This window comes from Wolffia australiana, chromosome 11, assembly GCF_029677425.1.
Source record: "Wolffia australiana isolate 7733 chromosome 11, ASM2967742v1".
Classification (NCBI taxonomy): domain Eukaryota; kingdom Viridiplantae; phylum Streptophyta; class Magnoliopsida; order Alismatales; family Araceae; genus Wolffia; species Wolffia australiana.
Window position 1 is genome coordinate 790,149 of NC_135845.1, and position 22,359 is coordinate 812,507.

The window sequence follows — 22,359 nt, forward strand, 5'->3', positions numbered from 1 at the left end:
CCCTTTGCTACACCTGCTGTTGCGCCTACTAGCGCCACCGTCCTACTCGCGTTGTTACGCCTACCCGTGCCCCAGCGAACCTACTTGTTGCTTGCGTTCCATTACTATCGAATCAGACATCGCCCACGCCTACCGCTACTGGTATGCTCATCAACTCCCTCTCGGCGTTATATTATTTCTTTCAGTACCTCCCTATGTTTTCCCCACCATCGGGGTTAAGTTAGTGTTAGATAGTAATACGTCAGTGGGAATAGGTTTCTATCAGTACGACCTTGGTTGGTGCGTCGAACAATGCATGCCGAGCGGCAATAGCCGTGGTCGCACTGTCGGCCCTCAACCCGTCGATCGATCATCGAGAGCCTAGTGGCATTCCCAGGTCTCACTTACTGTAACCTAGTGGTTGTCGGTGTCTGTAAGCATTGAAATCACTAAGAAGTATAAATCCACCTTGGGACATATTGTTCACCACTTGAAGATCCCACCCTGAATACCAATCAATCAGGTGTTATATGTTACTCTCCTCAAGAGGTATGAGGCGGATGAAGAAGACCTAGAGCAGAAAAAGTAGGAGTGAGCACATTTGACCAAGGAGGTAGAGTCATCTTGGACAAAAGGGAGTTTAAACAAGCGGGAAAATATTACCAACGCCACAAGCTGGAGTTCAATGTGAAGTGGAAGAATTTCCTAGTCGAAGAAACAACATGGGTGTGCAAATCCAACTTATGGCAGCTTTGAGACTTGGTACGAAGCTATGAGGAACATCAATCGTTGACAAAGTTGTGTGAGGCCCCCAACTTTGTTTAGGTTTCCATTGAAGCATCTGTGGGCCTAACATCTACGCCAGCAATGTGGCAGCTTCTTGAGAGCCTAGGTGCCAAAGGTGCGTACATTGACAGCTTTGTACACAGTAGTGAGGCCCCATCTAGGTTAGCTCTTCGCAATGGCATACCTTGGATGAGGCCTCATGTTATCAGTCAGCAAGAGCTGCAAAGCTATATGTTCTTGGCTGAGCAGCAAGCAACATTGTGCTACACGCGTAGTGGGTCTACACACATGCCTATTTTATGCCATAAAAGGCAAACATGACATAGCTGATGGCAGGCATGACCTGGTGCTGGGCGCGCTTTGCTTTGCAACATCCGCACAAAGATGCCTATCTTGATCCACGGTGATGACTTATGTAGAGTTGTTGCCAATCTTTGAGCATATCACATGCTTACCATGGGTGGGGGAGACACAAGGTTGTGAGACTACATGTTTGGTACCACAGCCTCTGGGTGCTATGCGTAGGGTGTCAGATCAGGAGTAGGCATTGGAGTGCATCTTTTGCTGAAGACCTGTAGGCTCGTGACGTGCCTGACAAATTTGGCTGTGGGCACGAAGGCAACATGGGAGCAGAGCAACTAAGTCAACATTCCAATTGCATGTCGGGGGAGACAACCAGGCGCGTCAGACAATTTAAAGGCCAAATACTAATTTTTCCAGGCCGCTCTCCTCATTCATGTGTAGCCAAGTACAATCGGCTCTATAAATTGTTTTGGCAATTAACTACATAGTGCTCTCTCTCAAAGGGCCTACCACACTTTTTCTTCCTCTAATTGTGATGTACTCAAAGAATTCTATTGCAACTGCAAAGGCTGTGTGGCTTGCCGTATAAGATGAAGGTTGGAGTACTGCTAAACTTTGGATTTGACTCGTGCAAATTTAGCTACGTGATAAATGGTCCTAGTTCAGTTTGATCTGACTGGTCCCTGTTCCAAAATGTCAAACACTAGCCACTAGTATCATTTAATGGCAATGGCACTTCATCATGAATTAATAATATCAGCCCCAATTTTTGTGTAAATTTTAATTTGATCAATTCATGTGTATTACTACCCCTAGATTAATTGTTTTATTTATATCTTACATCTGACTTAAATATTACTAAATTCATTTAATTCATAAACAATCATTTAAACTACCCCCAAATTATGCCATTAACTGTTGAGAATTATTTATTTCACAGATAGAACTATTTATTCATTAAAAGTATATTATACTTCATGATATACATTTGAATGGGCTAATGTTAGGCTTCATGAAATAAAAACGAAGACAAATTTCTCGGCCGAGTCGACTCGGTCTCGAACCGGCCGATCCTGTTCGTTCACCGAACCCTATTTAAAGTACTGCAGTGCTAAAACTTGTTCGGTTCCCGCCATGGAAGTTGCAGGCGATCGGGGAAGCAGCTACAAGAGTAGATGTAAGAAGATGAAGAAGAAGAAGAAGAAGGATTTCGCTCTCGGTAATCCAAATCGTGTGTTTTTTCCGCTTTTGATATCTGCTTGCCGTCGTCCGATCGATTCATACGCGAGGAAGTTGGTAGATCGTCTTCTACGCAGTCATCTGGCGCGCATCAGATCTAGAGCACGAATTTCGGCTGTTCAATCGGAACTTCTCTCCGTTTTTCCTCTTCTCCTGCGACAGGAAAGGTGCCGATCATCCGTTCTTTGTGTATTCATTTTCGATCGAGTTTTAATTCTTGCTTTATATCTTGTTGTTTTCGGGATCAGCGGTGTTGCCGCGCTCGCGGCGGAGATCCTTGGAGTTTTGGCGATCGATTCTTTGGAGACGAATGAGGTCATCGCTTCCGATGGCGCGATAATTAGGGCTCTGATTGCGGCCTTGAGCGATCCGTCTCAGGATGTGGCTATGGCAGCCTGCCATGCGATTTCTGATCTTTCGGCAGCGCACTTTGCCCGAGAACAGCTGAGGAAATCTTCTGCAGTGGAGAAATTATTGTGAGTGGCTCCGCGATTCCTCATATGATTATCTTTGACAGTATATATTTTTGGCTGCAGGGCCGAAATCCAGCGGATTCACGCTTAGAAAATCAGATATATCGAGATTCTCCCGCGATATTCAATAAGATTATCCTTGACTTTATGAATTTTACGCTGAATATCCAAACTCTTGCGAGATTCACGCCGAGAAGATCTGATACATCGACCTTTTTTTTAAGAAAAAATCGACGTTCTTGGGGGGATATTGCTTCTGCCCAGATTTCTTCATCTACTTGGCTCACCTTTAAGATTTACCTCCGTGACTGATCCGTGTCATTTACCTCTCAAACTAAAATTCATGAATAATATTTAGCGGTTCTTTTAGAAATAAAAAAAAAAGTACTCAACGGTTCTTCTGACCTCTGATAGATCTTTGCTTTCTCAGGTTGCATCCGAAAGAGGGAGAAATAGAGGCATTGGCCCATCGCCATTGCTGGATGCAGCCATGATCCTCATTAACACCTGCGATAACCACTTCCTAGAGAAGATCCCCAAGGATATGACCAGAAGATTCCTTCCCCTAGCCAAAGAATTATGGCGCCACTTCAAGAACCAAAGAGGATCTTCTTCCTCCCCTTGTGAGCACGACCTGGCGGAGACTATCTTCAGGCTCTCCATGAACATAGATGGCTTTAGCAGTTGCCCTTCTGATCTCCTCAGAACCACCATATTTGGCAGGGAACTGTGCCATTTTGAGAGCTTCACCCTCAACCACTGGGAAAACTCTCCAATCCTGCTGAGAAACGAACTGATTGAAGGAGATGTCATCTCTTCTTGCTTTGATTTAGGCTCCGGGTCTAGAGATGCTGCCCTGGAAGGCGTTCTCTCCGCCTCCGTGTCCTGCCCGCCTCTCGCCTCTGATGAATTGGACATCGTGAGCTTCCTGGAAGAAGTCAAAGGGTGCCTTGGCAGAGACATGGTCAACGGTCAAGACATCAGACTGGTCAAAATAAAGGAAGAGTTACAGTTTTGTGACGGTGAAGGGTTGTCGGTTGACCAGATCATGTCAAAGTGCAAGAAGGCCTTGGAGAGCGGCTACACGGTGGCCTTACGAGGACTGGAGTTTCGGTCTATGGCACTTGCTGGGATTTCGGACGGCTTGGCGGTGCTCTTTGGTCAGCCCTCTGTTGGAGCTAACATCTACCTTACACCTCCTGGATCTCAGGGCCTTGCCAGGCATTATGACGACCACTGTGTTTTTATCTGTCAGCTGCTGGGTACGAAGAGATGGACTGTCTCCCCCAGATCGACGCCTTTGCTACCCCGGCTTTATGAACCACTTGGAGGCTCGTCTAGCTCAGTCTCTCGGGGGAGTTGCGGAGATGACAAGGAGTTTGTCCTTCGAGAAGGGGACATCCTGTATATCCCCAGGGGATGTCCTCATGAAGCCCAGACGTTTGGTGATATAGCAGAATCGCCGATTGAGATGTCAACTTTCTCTCTTCATCTCACTCTTGGGATTGAGGTGGAGCCTCCATTTGAGTAAGTCTGTCATCTGTCTCTCTCTCTCTTCATCATTATCACCCACTTTATTTAGCATTGGTATTTCTTTTATCCTAATTATCTCTTTCCTTATTTACCTTCTGTATCACTTTAATCATTATCAACTTCTCCCTTCATCTTTCTCCTTCATAAACATTAGCATCATTCTATTTCACCTTGTGTTTCTCCTTTTTTCTCAGCTCTCTTCTTTCCCCATGCATATTGCTATTATTTAAAACCATCAATATTGTTTTTATCATCACTAGTATCTGTACCAAGTATTATGTTCCCTTTTAAATCATCTTTTGTCTTTACCAACTGTAATGTTCCTTTGCCTGACATCTCTCTTCTTTTAAATCTTTCTCTTGGCATTTCTTTCTCCTCCCCTATCACAATCTCAATAATTCTTGTTCTCTCCTGTAAGGTGGGAAGGCTTCACACACACTGCTCTACACTGCTGGGCCCAGAATCAGAGAGAGAACCGCCGTCCTCTTGTTATCAGCCTACTCCACTTAGCAATTGGTCTGATCGGAGAACGGAGCCCCATTCTTCGCGGGGCCTGCCTTGTCCTCGCTCCTTGCTCGGCTTCTGCCATATTCTGTGACTCCCAGCGCTCCATCTTCTGCAGCGTCCTTGCCTCCATCGAGGCACAGAGCGTTTTCGAAGAGGCGCGGGAGAAGGCAGAGATGGCGGTCAACGGGACGGACGACCGCCTCTTCCAGCGGCTTCGATGGCTCCGCCATCTGCCAACCGAAGGAGTTGACTTTGAGGATCCGTTGGAGGTAGTCAAGGAGATCCTACTCGTGACCCATGACGAGGTTGAAGCCCTTGAAGCTGAGTTTACCGAGACGAAGAACCAGTTCTGCAGGTCTGCAGATTTTGAGGATGCAATGAGGATATTTGAGATTCTCCAAAAGAGGTACAGGAAAGTAAGGAGGCAGTACATGAATGGCATGCTAGCTTTGCATCATGCTGATTAAAAGTTTTGTTGGTAAAATGGGTTTATATAAATATTAAGCACTGGGATCGACGAGTCGCTGTTCATCTTTTTCTTGTTATAAACAAAGATAGTAAACATGAAGGTAGAAAGAGACAAAACATCACATAACTTATCTTAAGATGTTAAGAGAGATGTCATTGCCTATTAGCCTTGAAATGTGGAATTATCTTTGATGTCTTTGTTTTCTTCAAACTTATGAATGAGTCGTATGCGTTTATCATGCATGAAAATGACAATTCAATTGGCTATTAGATTGGATCAACATGGATTTAAGGGGATGCAGGTAGAACTCTGAAAAATCAAAGTGTCATTAAGGAAGTCTAGCGAAGTTGCATAAAATAGATAACTTTTAGGCATGACATTGTTGAGTACAAACTCCATTTTCGCCTCAATAGATCTATGATTCCATGTGTCTGTTAAAGGTGCCATATATGAGGGGAATTTTCTTCAAGACCTGAACATAAAATATTAAAGAATGAAGTTAGTAAAAAAAACTTGGCATTAATCACATGCAGAGAAGAGGGTTAGCATATGAAATCAAAACTTGGGCACATGACGATTGAAATCAATAAGGTGCATGTAAAATGCTCTGAAATATTCTACATGTGCATGTGTACTATATTCTTGGAGCATACTAATAGTTGTGGTATTATTCATGTATGATTCTCCCTTGGCCAAGATCATTGAACTCTGTGTGAAGAAGAACATAGTACTTAATAGGAGGAACGATTCAATTTGGTGAAATCAAGAATTGATTAGGCATATAGTGTCTATAAAATGACATGGCTTGGAAATATAAAAGATTAGATGATCTAGAATGTTCAATACCCGGAAACTTATGAGAGCTCTTAGGTTTCTCATCCATGTTGACTTTTATCAAGTCCTCGGATAAGATGTGTTTAAATGATTTATTCACTTTGTACATAATTAATAGACAAAAATATTTTCTTCCATATGCATATTATATAATGTTTTAATCTGTTTTTGAGCTCTAAATCATATAGTTAGATGTCTGGATAATTATGAAACTATGAGAATTATTAAGGGCTTAAAGTAAATGTCAAAAGATCATTATGACGTTTCAGCACATAATTAGGAGGCTCAATGATGATGACTTTGTAAATTTAAGTGACTATAAAATAGTATTATGACGTTTGATGTGAAGGACTTAGAAAAATATAAAAATCAGCAAGGTGATGAGTGAGGTAAAATCGGACCTTCATCGGGCCATCTTATAGAGGAAGCCATAGCCTAAACTACATAGGAGATGCAACGGTGACTGGATTATGTGGGAGCCTAAATAATTTCTGAAATCTGGTCCACATCAAATTCAAATAATTTTTTTAGTACTGTTTCATCATGACCTTTCACATCAAATCACTAAGTTTATTCGAAGATCTCAAGAGCAGATCTGGTAGGTGAACTTGAAAGTGGAAAGACCAAGTGTCAGGATTGCAAAAAAAGGATATGAGTTAGAATATAGCTACCATACAATGGGATAATGCACAAATAGATTTCACTCAGTCTTGACCCATGTAGCTTTGAGCAAAGGTTAAGAGATGGGAAAGGAGCATTTTGTGGAAATAAATCCCTAAGTGTGAAGCATTGTGATCCCTTATCACCTCACTTTAGGAGAACAGCCCTAGATGTTTATGGATGAAAGAGAAATACTAACTCAAGCCTCAAAGTGTTTTAGGCTCTATATAGTGATTTTTCCTCCTGATTTACTTGAGTCTTAGTTTCATGATGAAAATTGTCGAGTCTAGGTGGCATGTACATACCTAAGTAAATCTTAGTATTATAGAATCACTACAAATTTATATCCAATATCTTGGAAACATAGAAATATTATACCTACTGTGATCTTCCTCTACCGCACCTGGTTTACCATTTTTTTTTCTAAATACCTCCTATATGGTCCAGCTCCTATCCTCTCCGCTTCCATGTGATAATCACTTTCATTCCGTCGCTTGACTAAGAGGAACTCTATATTCCAATCTATTAGTCTCTAAGATTTGATTATTATTTCCCTATATAATATTGCCAAGCGGTCAAAACAAGAGCTAAGAACAATGTTCGGATCGAACGCGTGACAGTCTCAACGCTCGGGTAGGAGTGTTGAGCAGCCTTCATTTGTACAAAGGAAGTCTCTTGGGAATGGTTACGATTGATTGTGGGTTAAGGAGATAGGTAGGGCTAAGCCGTTATTAGAACACAAAGACATTTTACTATAATTAGTAGAATGGCATTAGAGGGTGTCACCATTACATGGGCTACAATGCCGATACATAAACATAGAGATGAGGGGTAGCCCATGCCGTTTGGTAGTGCCGCTCAAACTATTTGAAGCCCATAGCCCCTGGTGTGGTTACAGACACTACCAATAAAACCGTGCCACTTGCCGGGCGCCATGCCCCTGTGGGCCCTCTTACTCAATGCATCCACTAGTTGGTCATACCAAATGCCCTAACATCCACCTGCAGCTCCACCATGCATGGGGGCCAGCTTCGATGCTTCACATGCCTCCAGCACCCCTGCTGACACCACTACTACTGTGGACCCAATTGGTTCTACCGTGCTTTACACTCCAAGCCTTGATGCCTATGTGCCACAACATTGCCCGCATAGATACACCAAGTGCCCCGAAACCATCTTATGCCCCGTGGGCCATGGTCACCTACCGTGCTGTTTGTGTGCTATAGTCTCTTCATAGGATACAACCTCGTCTCCGCAAGGGGAGTACCTATAGACCGTGGCACAGGCATCGAGGGGTTGCATGCTCAGCCTAGGCAGCTTGTGCATGGAGCCTTGGCAGCAAGTGTGTTGGAAGCCTCAACAAGGTTTTCACAGTCTCAACGAGGCGCGTGTGTAGCCTTAGCAGCCAACACATGTGGCCTTGACATTAGCTCGCATGCGTGACCTGCGTTGATCGGCCGTGCATGCGCACCGACAAGCATGAGCACCATGTGGGCATTGGCTTAAAAGATCAGTGATGAGCAACACAACCCGTGATGCATAGGGTGTCCACACCACAAACTCAACTTACCATGGTGAGTCCATGCATGCAAGGTTTTCCCACAAGTATGTGTGCCCAAGCAACCTGCGTAACTAGCGTGCAGGCCTCTGCACACGACTGCGGCCTGCTTTGGGGTTTTACAAGTATATATAGTGCCCAAGGTGAAATGATATTAACATTTTACACAAGTTAGAATTAATTTCATTCTAATCATTTTTCATAATTCACACTAGCAGTACTAAAGATTTTTCCAACATATTTCTATAAATAGAAATAGATTTACATTGTATTATCAAGTAGAATTGTATGGTTTGTGCACATATTGAACTAATTAGCTTAAGTGGTAATTCCATACTATTTAAAATACCAAAATATAATTTACCTTTTTAAAATTAAATAATAAATTGGCAGAGTTTTATTACTTAATTTTTGGAGTAGAAACCTTCCTTTTGGGTAGCCTTTTTCTGGAGTCCAATAAGGTTGCACACTGTTCAATAAAGATAATGAATAGTGGGGGCCTGGCATAAAAAAAGTAGCATTTTTTTGGAAAAGAATCTAACTGAATTGTTTTGCCTTAACGGAAATCCTGGAGCTCATAAGCAAGAGGTATGAAAATGGAAAAATCCATAAAGACAACTAATGCACACCATAATGCCTTTCACAAAATACATATTACATATATTTTCAGCTTTGTCCTTCACATTTAAAGCTTCATTATAGAAAGTTGAGTTCACGATGGGATTTCCAGTGCTTCATCTTGAAATTAATCTTGACGGATCTGTATCTTTGGAATATCAAAAATCTGGAAAATCTGTACACTTAAAAATAAATTGATTAACATATAATAGCAGCTTTACTTAGGTGGGCACTCAATAAGCAATTTCCTGATGCACTATCTGAGTTGAATATGAAATCCAAATTCTTATGGAAATATATTTATTATTTCTAATATGAAGTATATTTTTCTATTTTAATCATCTTATGACATTAAAAATTCAATAATAAGCCTATTGATAATAATTATTTTAGGGGTTTAATTTGTCATTGGTAATTGAGATTATTCAATAAAAATATATGTAATCTTACTTCAAAATATTTAGCTAGTGATGAGTACAGATCGTCTCCAGAGGGAATGATTAAGGATTCAATTTTCTCACTATAGTGATTATCGGTACGAGAAAAGATAAATGCGAGAATAGAATAGGTGATAAAGTGATATCATGGAAATATAAGTAGAATTAGGTGAAGGGTTATGAGAATAAGGTATAGGCCGTGATGAATATGATATTGCTAGAATACGCAAATGGCATGATGGTAAAGATAGAGACGAGATAATGGGGACGTAAGTGAAATGATGAACGAAAAGATGATAACAAACTATAATTATGATACCGATGATGTCGGGAGAGAAACAACGTCAGGTAAGGACGCTTACCTTAGATCCATATGTTCCACTAGGATCATTGAAATTTGTGAGCTCTGGTAAGCTCCCCCTCTTCTCTGATGCTTCTTCCCATGCACCAAAGACACCAAGAAGACACTTGATGGATCTCAAAACTCACTATCTTTCAATCATCCCACATAAGCAGGAAGAAAGTTTTAGATCAATTTCACAGTGATCCAGGCTTCTATTTATAGATTGAAGGGCATGGATGGAAAGAGGAAGGGAAGACAAAGCAGTGCTGACAATTTCAGCTCAACGAGAGTTGTGAATCAAAAGGGCCGTTTGAAGTTGGAGCATCCTAGCCCTTGATTTTTTCTCCCTCCTCGTCATCTGCATCCTCGTTTTCCATTTTTGATTAAACAGTCATGTTGTTAAAAATTTCTCTGTCTCCTCGTCTTCTTAGCTCAGATTTCTCGTCTTCCACACTTTGACTTCTTGTCTTCTGCACCACGTGTACTATTTTGAAAAGACAAAAGAGAATCTTGGTATGCTTATATTATTGTTTTTTCTTATTCCTTCTCACAGATGATATGGCACCGCGTCAGCGCTTGCCAAGTCAGTTCCTTTTCTTTTTAATCCATTCAATGGCTTCCACGCATGTGGCACGTCAAGTTGCTCGGGCCACATGTACACGTGGCGTCATGTGGTGCGGCCATGTAGCCTGCCACTATACCAAAGAAAAAGAAAGAAAAAAGTAAAATTTTGTCATTTTGTGCCTCAACCCATGCATGCATTTATTGCGAAAAAGGCCTTTCTTTATTATGCACATCATCTTTGCGTTAGAAAATTCAAACATTGACGTGTCAGCCATAAATGCAATCATTGCCTAGCGATAATTGCCAGGCTAACTGATTGGCTAACACCAATCATCAGTGCTAGCTGTGATTCATCGTCGTTCGATGAATCGAAGGTGACATGTGGCAGTGTGAGATAAAATTAAGGCGAAAAGATCTCTAAAATTCATATTAAATAAAATAAAAGCCCAAAAAATAAAAGTAAATATATATTTCAACTTAGAAAAATCATATCTCTCCAAATTTAATCTTAACAAGTTCCAAAAGAATCATATTTTGTCTCAAACTTTATATTATTTTAAAATTTATTGTTAGAAAATCTCCAAAAATGCATAAAATCCATTGATTATAATTGGAAAATTACTCTAAAAATAGTTTTGATCATTTTAAGCTTGATAACATGCAAATATAAGTGATGTAGTGCAAATAAATAGTTAAACATGATCAAAGTAAAGTACTAAAAATGAATTTTATCACCTATGCAGCCCGAATATACTTATATTAGTAAATATTATTTTGATTAGTTTTTCTTATTTATTCCAATCCCAAAGTTAAGAAAATCTGAAACCGATTTTTTCTCCTTGCGATGGAATGACTCTTTACATGTCATGTGTTACTTATAGAGCATTGGGGAAAAAACTATGTATAAATGTTATTGATGATTTAAAAATAAAATGATGCAAAATCCTTAAATTTGGACTCAATAGAAAACATTTGTTAAGGTGTCGATGTCAAACATGTTTCCTAGGAAGGATTGGTAAGAGTCAAAATATATTTAGAATGAATATCTTTATATATAGACTAAGGTGTCGCTGGAAGGGTCCCTATCCAGGTACATAAGTCCAATTGTCACAACATTTAGCAGGGATAAATTTAATTATGGATTCTTGTTTACATTGAATGGAGTTTTAGTGTCCTGGAAGAGTTCATAAGAGATGATTACTGGAGATTAGATGATGAAGGTAAGTATCTAAGTATATTGGTGAAGCTGATGGGGTTGACGCAAATGGTTGAAAAAAACTTCATCATGAACATTGGTATTGTTCATTCAATTTTATCACCTCTTCACTAAACAACAGTGTTGACTTGGAGGACAGATGATGGGGAACCATCGCACCAACAAGGACTCGGGATGCCAACAACCACACCACGCAGCTCGAGTCGACGTCACAACCTGGCTTCACGTACTCGGCATAGTCAATGACTGTGACCTATGCATTTATTTTCTTTTGTGTTTATTTTTCTGAACGATTCGGATTGGGTCACCATCTTTGGGCTCGTCCGTTGTTATTTTTTCTTTGACGTTGTTTGATGTATGTTTTAGGGGAAACCATGTCACGAGACAGTTTTCCCCTATTTCGGCCCCACTTGGGCATCCTCCCTCCCATATATAAAGGGACGGTATGCCCAATGGACGCCTTAGAGAGAAATTGAATAAAAGTTGAGTCTTATTTTTTTTCTTTGGGTTTTTTGCCCTTCCCTTGAGATAGTTTTCATTTTATAGAGTAGAACATGGGAATCACCCACGACATGAAGCCATCCCAACGTCAAGATCACTCCGAGTATGATCGCTCGTCGTCATCGCGCCCACTTCGTATATGTTTCTTGGAGCCTGCATCAACAAGTCAACTTGTTGGTTGTGTTGCTGTGCAAGAACTCTCAAAAACTGCTATTCTTGTGGCTATTCTTGATATTCACCACTGCCGCCGCCTTTGCCACTACGGGCGTTCCTACTGCTGCCGCTGCCACCGTTTCTGCCAACGCCGTCGCCAGCGCTACCGTCACCATCGTCGCCAGTGCCCTTAAGCCCTAGCTCATTTTCCTCCAGCGTGCGCCCTAAGCCCACGCACACCCACCCTGACAACATGTGTCCGCGCCCCAGCAAGCTCACCTGACACCCTGCACCCCGCACCGGGCGCCCACCTTTGCGCGCGCTCTACTATTGCCACGCTCGCCATCCACAATTGACTTTCGCTACCCTCTTGAAATGGCTCCTTTGCCATGGACTTCAAGGTGATGGCGTGGCACCGTCCGACACCGCAGGACCGTCACTCGAGGAGCCCGCACCGTCATTGGGCCCGCCACTGACACGTGTCCAGCCAACACGACGAGCCACAGCAACGACGCGCAACCCCGGGTTCAGATATTCGGCGTGAAGACGCGCCATCTTCGACCTGTACCTGCTCACCTTTACCGCTTTTATTTCCCGTTTTACAGTTTCTTCGTACCCGCATGTAGCGAGGGGAAGTTCCCGCATGAGGATATCTTCCCCTCCCCTTGGTGGGCCTAATGAACCCATCTTTTGTTTTATTTCTCTTTCATTTTGTAGTTAAGGTGGCCCATTTTCCTCTCTCCTATAAAAGGGAGGGGAGGGCGCCCCCCTAAGACACTCTTGATATTTCTATGAAGTTATAACGTTTGAGTAGTTGAAGAGTCACGTTCGTGGAGGAGAGGAAGAAGAAGAAAGAAGAAGAAGAAGAAGAAGAGGAAAGAAGAAGAGAAGGAAGAAGAGGGAGGAGAAGAAGAGAGAGTGGAGAAGAGAGAAGACCGCCGCCCTACTCCACTCGCCACTGTCCAGCACCGCCCGTCGGCCTGCCCCGCGGCAACCCGCTTGCCGTTCGCCGTTCGTCGACGCCGTCCAGCTCCGTCACCGCCGTCCGACCTCGCCCATCCGATCCGCCTCGCCGCAGCCCCTCGTCCGCTCGCCGTCGCCGTCCAGCTCCGCCGCCGCTGACCGGCCTCTCCCGTCAGCCTGCCCCGCGGCAACCCACTCGCCGCCACCGCCGCGCCCAGCTCTGCCGCCGTCACCGTCCAGTTCTGCGGTGCCGAGTCCCACTGCCCCGCACCACGTTCCGTGTGCCGCACTGCCCGTGCGCTGCGCCCGCCCCCGCGCCGCGCTCGCCAGTGCGTCGTGCCCGCACGAGCGCTGCGCCCTCCGCGCGCCGCAATCGCCCGCGCCGCATTGCCAGTGCGCTGCGTCCGCCAGCGCACCGCGTTGCCTGCACGCTGCGCTCGCCAGCGCGCCACGCCCACTAGCGCGCCGTGCCCACCCGCACGCCGCGCCCGCCACGCGCCATGCTCGCCTACGCGCCACGCCGCCCTGCGCTGCGTCGGAGCTCCAACTCTGTGCCCTGTACGCAGTCGTCCCTCCCCCTCCTGCTGCTGTCCGCACCATCGCCTTCCCTCGCCCCCGCACCAGTCTGATGTCGGCGCCCTTGGCCTTGCTATTTTCTCCGGATCTCATTGATACGAGATATCCGTCGCCAGCACGACGAAGGTACCCCCCTACTCTCTGCTCTTTACATCTCTTACTTTCTTCAGTATACTTTCAATTTGCCTCCTCCGCGCTCGGGTTAGATATAGGTGAGTGAGATAGGTTGAGAAAATGACGACGAACTTCTCGAGAGTCTTACCTGGCTGGTACGAGTCGGGCGAGCCCGACGAGTGTGAGCATCAAGGCGGGATATTCCCGTTCGACGACATAGTCATCCTCGACCCTCTGGGGCGAGGTTCGGGTGGTCGGGTTGACCATTCCCTTGGCGGCCCCGTCGGATCTCTGGAACGACACATCCACATATCTCCACTTGCACGTACTACAGTAGGACTTTTTCATTTTTCATCTACATCCTTATCTGTCCATTCGCATTTTCGGACGACACTTACTGTCATTGTCTAAACGAGATCCTGACTCGATACCGAGCCGCTACCCTCGGTGTCGACCAGACGACGTCCTGTCGACGTCTGGCATCACAAGGTCTCAAACATCTAGGTAACCACCATTCCCTTCTATAACAACATTATTACTATTTTCAATGCCATCTTCCACTACTTGCTCCTCTACCTGGATTTTACCGATGATTCATAGGACTTGCCACCTTGTGTCGAGAGGTAGGGTTTTCTTGGGATTACGAATTAAGAACATTAGTAGTAGAGGTTAGTGAATCTTTTGGACACATTGTGTTCCCCGCCGCCTAGATCGTCTGGTTAGTCAAACGGGTCATTGGGAGTCTGGCTTTGACGATTCACTCACAAATCTTTTAGTTGATCATCATACTACTCAGCAATTTCCACACCTTTCTCATTGGTTTACTCAAAATTCAGCATACTTCGTTATCTTGCATACATTCATTGTTAACCTGTGTTGTAACATGAGCCAAACGATCCCGGCATTCTTTGTGTTACATCAACCCGATTAGGGTTTGATAATTGACTATATCGTAAATGATTCATGGAGCATCAAGGGGATGAGGGACTATATGTACACAATAACCAATGAAAAAAGGTTTCATGAGCGAGTTGATACACAACCCTTTGTATCTTTTAAAGCATGAGGCTTAGCTTGGCACCCGACAAGTGAAAGAATCAACCTATGGATTGGGTTAAATTGATCCGACATTAGTCAATCTATATGATAATATAGCTAATTAATATGGAAGGCCACTAAAAATTATTGGGGGAATGAAGTTCTTAACTAGACTGATACATGGGCCTAGAGGGTCACATGTAAATGGCTTATTTGACATCAGAGGATATATTTAGAGTTTGGCAATTTTTATGTAAAATACCTACTTAGTATAAATAAGTGAAGGCTCTAAACAAAATTCACTCAGGCCAGAATTGTTCATGGGCCTTCCCGTTCTCCCTTCTTCCCACCCCTCTAGTCGACTCTTGACTTGATCAGATGGCGTAACAATGTAGACGGAGGATGAACAGAGCTCATCAAGGCAAAAGATAAGATTTGACATACCATGGACCACGTAGATATGTCTAGAGGATGCACGCAGAAGCAGTGGGACTCATCTTGCTTAAGCATCCAAGAAATCATGGGCGTAATCCATGCACATGTCATTAATTTTATGTTTTAATAATGCCATTAAAAATTTATTATAAGTCTTCTACGACATGGAATCCTAATGTCCATCCATATCAGGGCCTATAGAACCCAACAGTGGTATCAGAGCCAGGTTCTGCCTTGATTTGGATGAAGAATGACATCAAAATCATCCAAAATAGGGTGTAAAAAGCTTATACACCTTTATTTTTGGCTCATTTCAATTTGGAGTGATGCTCGTCTAGAGCTATGCTCATTCTATGCTCTCTAGAGCTAGAATGGAGTCCCTTCAGAGGCAGAACGGGGCCTGCTTGGGGCAGAACGAGGCTTGCTTTATAGAATGTAGGTCTCAAAGTGGTGGTGAGGTAACTAAGAGGAAATGATGAATTTTTTCATAGTTTGTATCTATGTTTTCTAAATTATGTCTATGAATTTGTGGGTTTACCACTCACTTCTCAATCTCACAGTGCACATGTATTTTTATGCTTGTTTGGGAACCTAAATTTTCAGTGTAGCCAGTCACTAGTATGTTTGCCTCAGCTCCTCCAATCCTCACCAAGGAATCCTAATATGTACATCCCTAAGTAGGGTCTTAAACGTACATTCATAGAAGTCACAGAGAACGTCCTCATCGCGATCCCTAATAGTCACCATTGTCTGATATCACTAACCACTTTAACCTTCATTTCCTCTGCTTCCAAATGCCTGACTCCCTTGGGCTGACCTCCTCACTGAGATCACACATTATTAAAAACTTTTCATACCTTCACTGTTTTTCTTCTCTTTTGACATATTATCTCTATTACTCCTTAGACTTCTGGTCTACCCTAATCCTCTAGCTCACAAAGAATCAACAAAAGAAATCGAGTTTATTTTCAAATTCAAGATTCAATATCCATAAAAATTAAAATATAGAGAAATAATTATGTTAATAACCTTGGTAAAATGATTCACTTAGACATAGAATTGGGTTAAATATAATTTTGGGCCTTTAACAGAGAAAAAAAAATGATTTATGACTGATCTTTGACATAGAGTTGAGTTGGACCTATGCTTGATCTTTGACTTAATATTGAAATTTGGCGTATGGTTTAAATCTAACCTCTAGTTGACCTTTGGCCCACACTTAACCTTGAAGGTAGATTAAAACCTTCCGCAAATATTTAGAACACTATGATGTAAATTAATTCGATAGACACTGAGAGATATCACATATTCAAGGAGGAAATCAATTTTAATCACTGATCATGGAGATAAATAATGGATTGACCCATAGTAAGTAAACTTTTGCAATATCGTGAAAGTGTGAAAACATGGCAATAATTTAGTTTTAATAACCCAATTCTAGGCATTAATTTTGTGAGTTATAGATAAAAAACCAGCCTTGATCATTCCCCCATATTATCAAGATTTATATCAAAGCATACGAATAAGATAAGCAGCCATCATTCAGTAAAAAGTGCAGTTAATAACAAGGTAAAATTAATCTCATTTTAAAATGGTTGGAAAATAATGATTGAATGGGTATTAAAATATGCATGGAAATAAATGTTGATTGCCAAGAAAATTTTGATAGAAAAGAAATTGAACATGAAGAATGATTGAATGTGAAGAAAATGTGAACAGAATGATAGGATTGAGTGGGATACAATATTGAACAGGAAATAAAATTTTGTTTGAATATAATACAATAAGAAAGTATAATAGATATATGATGCTAGATGTAGGATGAAAATAGTAAAAACCCTTCGATATTCAGATCAATCAATAAATGGATAAAGATGACTGAGATGGAAATGAGAGACTTTTTTTCACAACATTATCTGTTTACAATAGGGTATTACAAAAATTATTTAATAAAAAAGCCAACAAGGTGTTCGTAATAATGCAAACTAACATCAAAGGTTTGAAAATTAAAAAACAAAGAGTTATTTCTAATAATTTAAAATAGGTATAGATATTTGAAAAGGAAAGACAATGTTTTTTTATAATTATTGAAACTACAGATAAGAAAATCTCTAGTTTTTCTTACAATAACTCAAAATCTGAGCATTACACGTATAATGAGAAGAGAATAATGGGCAAAGTGTTATTACATGAAAACTGACTGGCTAAGACAGATAAAATAATAATTTTTTAAAATTTATGAACAATTAAAGTAGACAGATAAAGTTAGTTAATGAAATCTCATTCAAGCACTGATTGATCGAAATAGGTATATACATACTACAAATGAGAAACCAATGAACAATTTCGGATATCATCGAGAAGGCTCTTTTGAGCTTCAATATCTGGTGCAATATTGCTGTCCCTTCATGCCCACTCTTCAATTACGTTATTAAAAAGTCAGTATGTTTAATTTAATAATAGTTTTCTTTCCATGCATAGAAAATTTAATTCCACTTCGGAATTCACTTTAAAATTTGGGAGATAAATATTCTTGCATATATATTATAGACACAAAAGTGTGTATGAATATTGAAACGGTCTATATGGAATTTTATTAACTTAAAAGCAATGCATATACATGTATGTGTATATTTATCAAGGTCCTTATTCATGCATTCATAATAATCTTGCAGACATTTAATAAGTATATTATTAATGATAAATACCCCTACATATATTAAGTCGAAAGATGATGATATAACTTCTATCCTAAAATATAATGTTTGAAAATATTCCCTACCTATGTTAGTAGTGACGTGGAAATCTTACATGCGTTCAATAGGAGTAAGGTTTGAATTATGGATTCATGATAACTATATGCTTCTCATTAGGTATCCTGATTTTGTAGACTATACTTATTAAACACATTTGAATATTTATGGGTAATATATGTTGCTGGAATTTTATACATATGTTATTTATAATGAATTATAGTTCAATCTTACTCTCGAGATTGGGATGTTGACTCCACCTAGATGCGTTGGTTGACAATAACCCTTCTTGTTACCTGGGAGCATTGAGTTGAATATCTATCTTTCACATACAATTAACCAGAAATTAGAAACATGAACTCATACTAAAAATATCAAAGCATAAACATTCATCATAACATCCATTTCTCCATCACATGTCTTGGGATATATGAAGGTAGCCAAATTCAAAAGGTATACTGTAGTTCAGACATCCGATCGTTTGAACCATGTAGAGCCGGTTATCTTCATATGCATAATTCTTAATATATAGAAGCATGTCTGAATTAATGTAAACCTAGTGAACGAAGGTTGACTTAGCATAATCCACATTGAAGATTCACCAAAATTTACCTACTTAGGCATTTTTGTAAAATGCACCAAGTCTTATTCTTATGGTATAAGCTAATAACAATGAGAATTATGGAACAATGCATACAAGAAGAATTACAAGAGCTACATTGATTTGTGGGTATCACTAAGCTTCCACACTTCTATGTTGCTCCCCGTGAATAATGAGAACACTAAGAACAAGCTTGATGAATCTCTTAAACTAACTATCTTTCCAATTATTCAAAATATTAGATTCAAGTTTAAGGATGACTTTTACAATGATCAAAAGTTTACTTTAATTATCCAATGATATGGATAAAAAGGGTGGAGACAAATGAATCTGCTCTTAATTAGATTTCTAGATCGTCAAATATCAAGGTTTGAGGTAGATAAATCCTAATCATTGATTTACTTAAATATTCTATCTTCTCCCTAGTTTTGATGTTTATTTAGCTTTATCTGCTGATGGTTCAAGTCATTGACCTTGATTATTCGAGTCATCCTCAAACAACAAAAAACACAAAAAATTACATTAAATGAGAAAAACCTATGACATGGCAGCGTGTCTCCATGTGTTACATCTCACATTCTTTTTTTTCCCTACTGATACAGAGCCACATGTGGCATTCAATATAAAAAGACTTATCGTGCGGCAATTAGAGAATGAAAGGCATCATGTGGTGACACAGTTAGTGCTCGACACATCACAATCTCCTTTTTTGTTTGTGCGATGCTGAAAAATAGTCGATTGAGCAGGTTATTTTTTTACGGAGAATCACACAAGCTTCAATCTGTATAAATGTCATTGCCAATTTGAAAGACTCGTATGAATCCAAATATTGGAGAAAAAAGAGATGAAGAACATGAAGAGTCATTTATCTGCTTCGGTAGTGAAGTATCAACTTGTTCATAGATCCTTGGGTTTTACTTATCAAGGAATAGGGACTTAAAAATAAAACCTGCAAATTGGGATCCCATTGCTGTCATTTTATGTGTAAGGTTACAGTTAGTTACGCACTCAGTGCGCTTATGATGTTGCACCGGGTGGATTTTTAGTTAGTGTATATCATGTTATGAGAGTACAATATGGGGTTGGTCAACTGGAGGAAGTACGTATATTGCTGACTTTTGGTACATTCAATTAAAATAAAGTAGATGCCTTTAAAATGCTGACAAGTGGTTTTTTGTGACTGTGTGTGGTAACATTTATTGCACTTTCAACCTAGGTTTTGTTCCCCATTTGTTCATGTGTCCCCTATGATTAAAAAGATGATAGAGGCAATGATTAATTGTTGGGAATTATCGCTTTGCCATTTCTGATGTCACTGCTACAAAATTTTCAAAACAATTATTTGTCACAATTCGATCAAATTCAATATGGACATGCGGCAGTAATGAAAAATAAGTTTGATAATTTATAATTTGGTACTTGATGTTGATAAAATATCATACATGTAGTTTTTAATATATATATATATATATATTGATCATTTTCAGCCAAACTCACTTCAGAATGATATTTTTGTTACTGCACGTACTAAAAGATTAAACAATCATACATTGACCTCAGCGCCAAAGCAGCTTGAATACTTTTTTTTCGTGTTCCAATTTTTATGTTTTCTTAATGCAATTTGCGTATGTTATGACTTTTCCCTCGAGAGCATAAGTTTTAAGAATGAAGAGAATATGATAAAAAAGATGGTTCCTATTGTGGTCTCAAATATGGGTTTCGGACAATTGAGCAATCATAAAGCATTGTCAAATATCTTCTAGGAAAGTATTTTTTATGTTGTCATCTGTTTCTTGATCGCGTGATTTTCCAGCCCACATATCAAAGGCAAATAATCTAAGTTCCTTTTTTATTTTTTTTCATCCTCAAATCCTATTTTTCTCATCAGAAAAAAACGTTCCCTCTAAATCTTTTTTGTTTCATCTTATTTTCATCCTCAAATCTCTATCCCTGTTTTCTAGAACATTCTCAACAAAAAATCTTCCAGTTTTTCTGTCCTTTTTATCTTGAAATATCCTTCTGTGATGTAAAAAATGTTCTATGTTTTCTTTGATTTTCATATATATATTTTTTACTCTGGAAATCTAATATTTTGATTTCTAAAAAGGTTCTCTCTAAATATTCTCTCATTTTTCATCTTCTTTTAATCTTCAAATCTTCATCTCTTACTTCAAAATAATTTAGTCCAAATAATTTTTCAGTTTTTTATTCTTTTATAGTACATCTCTACTGCAAAAATCAAAATGGTTCATCTCAATTTTCGTTTCACTTATTTTGGCATTTTATTCTATTTATAATAGTAAACTTTTTTAATTTCCAAAATTTATTTCTGATTTTAAATTCCTATCATTTTTAACTGTATGTCAAACTTTGAAATTTTATTGTTATCCAAATCTATTTCTGAACTTGAATTGTTTTTTTTCATACGATTTTTTTCCTGATACGAGACCTCATATTTCAGTCTCTAAGAATGATTGAATTGCATTTATATTTTCATCTTCTAATTACATTTCTTATGGTTATAAATCTTATACTCATTCTTATTCAATTTCGTTCAAGGATAGACTGATTTTGAACTTATCTGAATTAAAGAGCTAGAATAATAAATCCTTTTTTATTCATACAATTTTAGTTTCAGATTCTTAAAAATTCCGAGTGTGAATGTATAAATTGAATGGTTGAATTTAATGTTGGTCACATAGAAATATTATGTTTTAATTACGTATCACTTTAAATCAATCTTGTTTAGTATCTTAATTTATCTTCAGAAACAAGCTTCCAGGTTCCACTTAGGTCATCATTTGAAGAAACATGGGGTATTGCATTTGTTATTGCATGCATCCGTCACATAGAACCATATAGGATGATCAAATAGAATCTTTCACAGGATCATATATAAGTATTTTGAATTGTATTTTATATTCATTAAACGAAAGTCAGATAAATTGAAATCAATGGAATTTCAAAGTCAACGTCCTGGAATCAAAGTGAACTTCATAAAGACAGTAAAAAATACAGGGAGACGTTACTCAATGTTAATATCCATTTTATTTCTATGTCAGTTAAGGTTGGGTTGAATGTTTGTATTAATTTATACTTCATAGAGTGTCTATGAATATAGATATATTTCACTCTAAGTTGACTCTAGTAGAGTCTTCCATTGCAGTGAGGGGGTTGGAGCAGGGATGAATGTTGGTGAGTTGACTTAATCCATGGTTCATTTATTCTAAACCCGGTAGGATTACGTGGGATTGGCATAACTAGACCTACTTGAAGTGAGGTGGGTTGGAGATATAGCTAGAGGACTTGAGAAAGGATAGTCGGTTCAAAGGGTGTAGGGACCATCAAGCAGAACTTTGCGAGTTAGTCCTTGGAGGTGTGATGAGTAGAGACCCTATCAAAGGACATCCATGAAGAGAGGTTGCTAACCAAAAGTGTGAGAGGATCATATCACAAGTTTACGATGAACTGTGACTTGGTTACCTGCCAGATCCTAGTTTCTACTAGGCATTCAATAAGGTGAGGATTCACTCTTCAAGGATTTCCACTCCTTGGACTGGTGCAAAGGGTTTTGATACCCTGTCCAATAATACAATTCTCTGTAAGAGAGAAGTGAGGAATTCAATAAACAATGAATACGTACTAGGAACTAGACAACATAAATAGATGGGAAAAGTAAATAATTCACCCCTCTTAGTTATTTTAC

General features: G+C 39.9%; 1 protein-coding gene across 2 annotated transcripts; it reads left to right on the forward strand.

The window, feature by feature from the left end:
• The first annotated feature begins 2,181 nt into the window (after nt 1-2,181).
• On the forward strand, nt 2,182-5,349 carry LOC144709663 (uncharacterized). Of its 2 annotated transcripts, XM_078583271.1 has the most exons (5): nt 2,184-2,287; nt 2,369-2,474; nt 2,556-2,783; nt 3,195-4,307; nt 4,732-5,349. In XM_078583271.1, exons 1-5 carry the CDS (start codon nt 2,203-2,205, stop codon nt 5,285-5,287), a joined length of 2,088 nt encoding a protein of 695 aa, XP_078439397.1. In that variant the 5' UTR covers nt 2,184-2,202; the 3' UTR covers nt 5,288-5,349. The 2 variants fall into 2 exon arrangements, with proteins under 2 accessions (XP_078439396.1, XP_078439397.1); XM_078583270.1 differs by having other exon boundaries at nt 2,182-2,474.
• The last annotated feature ends 17,010 nt before the right edge of the window (nt 5,350-22,359 follow it).